General features: G+C 46.9%; 1 protein-coding gene across 10 annotated transcripts in view; it reads right to left on the reverse strand.

Annotated features, from left to right (window-relative positions):
- PDLIM5 (PDZ and LIM domain 5) overlaps nt 1-5,791 on the reverse strand; it is a 126,551-nt gene extending 120,760 nt beyond the window's left edge. For 2 of the 10 annotated variants that reach the window (XM_068187551.1, XM_068187552.1), the window contains exons 1-2: nt 5,571-5,770; nt 2,571-2,706 (exon numbers count right to left, since the gene is read on the reverse strand). In XM_068187551.1, the coding sequence (XP_068043652.1) occupies nt 2,571-2,666 (96 nt within the window). In that variant the 5' untranslated portion in view covers nt 2,667-2,706; nt 5,571-5,770. Of the gene's footprint in view, nt 1-2,570; nt 2,707-3,390; nt 3,585-5,570 lie in introns of those variants that run through there. The other 8 variants (XM_068187545.1, XM_068187547.1, XM_068187549.1 and 5 more) reach the window with 8 other exon arrangements.
- Between the last annotated feature and the right edge of the window lie 209 nt (nt 5,792-6,000).

Raw genomic sequence — 6,000 nt, forward strand, 5'->3', positions numbered from 1 at the left:
ACTAGTCTGCAATATACTAATTTATGAAAAATCAAATGCTACCCCTGAACTAATGTTAACCTTAGCTGACCATAAGAATTTCAACTGAAGGACACAAAACAGGCTGATTTTACCTTACAGAGGCAACAAGGAATACGCCCATTTAACCTGTATCCTGTTCAAACTCAAGTGACTTAATAAAAACTTTCCTCTAGGAACTGTGAGATCTTAATTTGCTCAAATCATTAGTGAAGAGATTAACTTTTCAGATAAACATCTTTAGAAACCAGTGTTTTCTCTGTGTTTCATAAACTACGCTTTATTTAAACCTAATTTCAAGGAGTTTAAAGCAGGAAATTAGCCCTCAGCAGCCCAGCATTCATCTTCAGCATCTAGAGGACAAATTAAAAACAAAACTAAAGAGTCCTCCTTGCCAAGGAACATAATTATGCTGTCTCATTACTGTTTTGCTAAAATAATTTAATTAGCAGCCTTCAGATACAGGAAGGAATTTATGCTACATCAGGAAAAGAATGACTTGGGGGGGGTGAATTGTACACAGTGTTCTAGCATACCAGGAACATGGGTGTTGAATCCTTCCAGTAAAAATTATCAGGCCAAAGCTGGATTGGCATACCAGAACAAAGCTTTTTTTTTTTTATTCAAAGGAGGAGGGGAAAAAAAAAAAAAAAAAGGCACCAGTCTAATACTTGCATACTTTTAACTGCAAGTAGGAAGACATAGCACAGGTGCTGAGGTGAACTGGAGATTTTGCTTCCCCGCCCATGCACAAACTAAAGCTCCAAAACCACACCAGACCCCGTCTTTCATTATGTGCTGCCCCTGTGGGCACTGACATTTGCCATTAGGGAATCCCATAACTGAGGCTTTTATAGGTAGCTCTTTAGGCCAATTCCTCCAGGCTTCTCCATGCGACAGCGAATTTGATTCCTGCAATAAAGCTGTACTCTAGGCTAATTCCAACATATGTTTCCTCTTTTAGATGGGAAGCCTGCTTACAGCAGGACTGCACTCTAGATCTCCAGGATAACAGAGGCCTGTACAAAAAAAGTATTACCCTTTTCCAAAGCTGGTTGTTTCACATGGCTGACTGCCTGTAGTGCTTAACTGCTCGTCAGTATCACGCACAAGGACCCTGTGCAGGCAAGCTCCTGTGCCTTTGTAAATCCTTGTCATGAAAGCCCTTGCACCATCAAATCAGTAGAGTGCCATCCACATCCCCAGCTCAAATTTCTCATTAGTGTACAAGTAACCAGTTACTGAACAAGAAACTGAATTACAGTTCAGCTTTAAAGTCCCTGCAATCCAGGAATAAACTGCTTATCAACCCCTTGTCTCAGATATTAACTGTCCTAATCAGTACACAAGCATTTCTACAGATCTCCAGTCTATTTTAGCCATATAAAAAGAATTTTTCAGAGCCAAATTATACTTTAATTTTACCAGCATAATCCACCGGTGGATAAGATAAGCCAAGACTAAACAAACTGGCAGGGTTTGAAACACTAGTTAAGATTAGCTAAAAATATCACCATGATGCATAAACCCAAATAGAAACCTTCTCCATCTCCCAGGGCAATATCAATTATGCCATCCCAACAGGTGTAAAAAATAATTCATCTTTGTCACTAAACTCCATGAAAATGCAGAAGGGAGAGGAGTGCTGTTGACAGAGGAGGGGCCATTTGTATATAAATTATTCCACCTAGCAAATCAGATTTAAAGGTGTCAGGGTACAGAGCCATCAAAAGCCAGTCCCTTCACCAGTGATCCTAGAAATTCAATGCTGCAAAGTTTGTCCCTATATTTTACATGCCAAGTACTTCAGCCATCTGCAAAAGTCTTTGAAACTTAGCCCACACTGAAAGACAAGCCTTCCTGAAAACAGAGTTTTAAAGTAGGAAAATAGTTAGACACCACTGGGTACAAAGATCGTATTTGTTTTGACTTAGTTCCTCAAATCCTTTGAATACCAGTTCAGAGCACATACTCTATAAAACACTCATGAGAAACTGGCGCATTCACTCAGGCACATATTGATGAACTGCTATTTACAACTACTGTCATTTAAGTACCTTTTTATTACAAATGGTAGGATTTGTAACAACAGACACCACAAGATCCTCAAGCAGCTAAGAGCTGCTGAATAAACAAGTGTAACACGACTGATTTTTCCCCACTGCTTCCCATTTGAAATGCACAGGCTCAGCCCAGCAAAGTAAATTGCTTGTTTCCTGTCAGCCTTCAACCTCTACATCTCTATTTTCTGGATGGGAACAGGGAAGGGAATTCGAGGGTAATTTCTTTTGTTATTTGAATAAACAAATGCAGATAAAACAACCATTTCAAATTAACAAGTCCTTTCTAAGCTAATTTTCTTGGAGCCTCTATACAATAAAGATTTATTTTCCCCTTTCTATCCCTCCCTCCCCGACCCCTAACATGGGGTCCTCCATGCCACAGGGCAAGTGGAGCCCCAGTGTCTATAATTAATGGCTTTCTCGGAAGGTTGTGGGTTGGCCACAGCATAACAGATACCCACATGCAGGAAAATAAGCAAATGCACTTACTCGAGAGATAGACAGAGGCACATTGAAATCCTTGCCCCCTTGAAGCCTGAAACCCCAGGGAGCCGGCCCGACCAAAGACACACTGTAGTTGCTCATGTTGTTTAGTATTCAAGGACCAAATCCAAAGAACTGATGCCTGCAGAAGAGGATTAGAGTTTTAATTTAAAGATGATAAAAACAAAAGGCACTGTCTGCAATTTTGAAAACGTTCTTTCTTTGGTTGTATTCCCCTCCCCCCAAAACAGCCAAAACCCCCACACCAGGTCTGTCATGACTTGTGCTTTTATTCCCCATATGTTGTTTCCCTCCACAGCTGAGGAAGAAACAGAACCTGGAGAACTGCTGCTGCCAAAATGTTTGACAACTGCTTTTTACTAACAAAACACCGTATGGGGCAGGGGTGGTCAAACCATCCAGCATTAAAGCCCAGCTTAAAAAAAGTCAATATTGAGACAAGCATGAATTGATAGCATCCCTTAAACCGAAGTATGGAAGACATTAGCACTACTAGCACATTCATTTCTAACAAAATTAGTATCATATGCTGCCCTGTCATCAGCTCAAAGCTTATTTCTAAAAAAAACAATGCCAAAAGCATCACAACTTTGCAGTTAATCAGACGAAAATAAAATCCCTGTGACTTTTGTATTTTTACAGCATAGCTTCATAGTGGCAGAACAATGTCACAGACGAGACAGGTATTAAAACCAACCCTCAAAATGAAAGCTGTGAAGTAAAGCAAAATACCAAAATTACAATTCAATCCTGAGGAAGCAAAATACATGCATCTCCCTCTCCACAAATGTATCCAACAAATTACCTTTAAAAGGCAACTGAGATATTTAAGTGCTGTTCAGCGTCAAAGATAAGGGCTTCAGTTCCACCACAGATAAGTAATGTTACAATGACATCTTAGGTAGTGGATGCCATCTATTTTTGTATAGTTGAAGCCCGGCAGGAGCACACCAGGGCAGGCTGGTGTAAGACTATACCGGGGCACAGCTAGATTCCATACTCATATAGGGACATTTAAGGTGGACCTTCAGCCAAGCAGCAGCAGGCGGCTACAAACCGCACCGAACTCTTAAAAGCCCGGTTTTGGCCGTTCGTACACTTCAGGGGGCCACGTTAGTTTCTCAGAGGCGGTGGATTTTTCCAAATGCAGCCCACCCACACGGAACACGAGGGCAAGGCTGTCGCACAGCCCCCATCGATGCAAAGATGTCACTCCCCAAGAGAGTCATCCACAACGCACGTTTTTGGGTTCGCCTCCCAAAGCAGCAGAGATCCACTGCTCAGACTTTTTTCTAAATCAAACAGTGAACTTTATTCACACCGACGGCCACTCAGGTAACCAGAGCAGGGCTACTGGCATTAGGCAGCACAAGATATAAATATATATGTATTAGGAAGCAGAATTTGGAGCTTGTACCAGAGGTGCCGGGGTAACTGGGCCATTCCCAACCCACCACTGCCTGCTGGCATCCAGAAAAGGGACAGCTCTGACCCCAGGCGCTGACTCAACCCACCCTTAAAAACCTCGACAAGCATCAATGAACAGAAGGGGAAGCACACAAGATTGAGCTCTCCTGTGGCTAAAGAGGAAGAAAAGTCCCCGCCAAGTTTGAGCTAGGATTCTTAGGACACTTGCTCACCACTAAAGCGAGAACTAAGCTGTTTAATTGTCCTGTGCACAGAATTCTTTTAAAAAGAGGATCTGCATTAGTCACAGATTTCTTTCTGCAAAAAAATACACATTCTGTTCACTCCCACTAAAAGAAATCCACTGCAGTGACAGGTCACTGTAAATTATGAGACTGCAGAAAAGTAAGCCATATCTACCGACCAGAATACAGTGCAGTTGTTTCACACAGGTGAGCAGGCTTTACCTGGCAATTGAAAGCTAAAGCACCTGTGTAGCTTTTCTCTTTTTTTTTTTAACTGATCAACTAGTTACAGCTACAGACCCAGGAAAAAGAATGAATTCTCTTAGGAATTGATGCCATTCTTTTTCATTTGTAGCAACTAGAAATAGGAGGGAAGAAACTGCACTCTGAAATACCGTGCGTCACACTCAGCATCTACTCATTTTTCCTTTCTCATCCCTTTAATTCTGGTATATCTGCATCTCTAGCCCGACAGATACGCTAGGAAGGAACGGCAAACAAAGAAAGAACCGCTCCAAAATTTATTTAACAAATGTCTTAAAATACGCCAATGCAACAGCTAAAGGAAAACACCGCGAACCATGAACTTCACGCGCGGAGCATTGTGTAAACAAACCAGCTAAGGGTGAAATTGTGCAACTTTCCTTTAGACGATCAAACGCTTAGTGGACCTGCGTCTGGAAGGGGGAATTTCAAATGCCCGGCCGGAACGCCGGCCCGCGCCGCTGCCGCCAGGGCACGGAGCCGCCGGCCCCGCAGCACCCAGCGGGGCTCTCCTGCCCCAGGGCGGCCGTGCCGGAGGAAGCGCCGCGGGCAGCGCCAGCGCAAGCCCCCGTACACTCCAGCACCCTCCTCTGCCCATCTCCCCGGGACGAGGAGCCCCGCGGCCAGCGCAGGATGGGGACCAGAACTCCCCCTAGGCGTGCTCGGTCTCGGCTCCAGGCGCTCCCACAGCCCAAGCCGCTCCAGGGGCACCCGGCGTGCAGCCCCGCGGGTGCCACAAAGCCCGGGGAGCGGGACACACACCGGAGCCCTGTGCCCGAGCAGCCCCACGGGCACGGCAGCGCTCAGCTGAGGGCGAGGAGCCCCGCAGGTGTCCCGCAGCACGGGCGCCCCGAGGCGCTGCCCCGGGGCCCGGCCGCGCCCCCGCCGCACCTCGGCACCCCGGCCGGGCGCTCCGCCACTGCGGCAAGTTGCGCGTCCTGCTTACAAAAGTTAAATGAAACGAAAATAAGCACCAAGGAGCTTTACAAACCGCGCCCAGCCTACTGACTCTTTACCTAATTCCCCCCCTGGTTATTTTCTGTTCGCTTTCGGCCGCCCCGGCACTCACCCGGCAGTGCGGCACAGCGCGGAGAGGCGAGGACACCGCAGCGCGTCTGCGAGGCGGCAACTCCGTCCCCCGCTCTTGTTTTCACTTCCGTCTCCCACCGCTCCTCCCCTGGCCCGGCCCGGCCCAGCCCTGCCCGGCTGCGGCGGGACGGGGCCGCGGAGCGGGGCTGGGAAGCCCGCGCGGTGCCCAGGTTTGCTGTGTTGTTTGATTTGTTTTGGTTTGTTTTTAACAGGGGAGCGCTCACTTTCGCCCAGCTTTGATTTACGGACACGCAGCTGCGGGCGCACCTGTGAAGCGCGAGGGCGAGCGGGAAGGGGCCGCTCCCCGTGTGCCCTTCCTGAGGGAAGAGGCTGCGGTGCCGGGCAGGGATGGGGGGAAGATGCGGGGACAGCCTGAAGCGGAGCAGGAGAGCCTACGAAAAGAGGGAGTT

Source organism: Anomalospiza imberbis, chromosome 4, assembly GCF_031753505.1.
Source record: "Anomalospiza imberbis isolate Cuckoo-Finch-1a 21T00152 chromosome 4, ASM3175350v1, whole genome shotgun sequence".
Taxonomy (NCBI): domain Eukaryota; kingdom Metazoa; phylum Chordata; class Aves; order Passeriformes; family Viduidae; genus Anomalospiza; species Anomalospiza imberbis.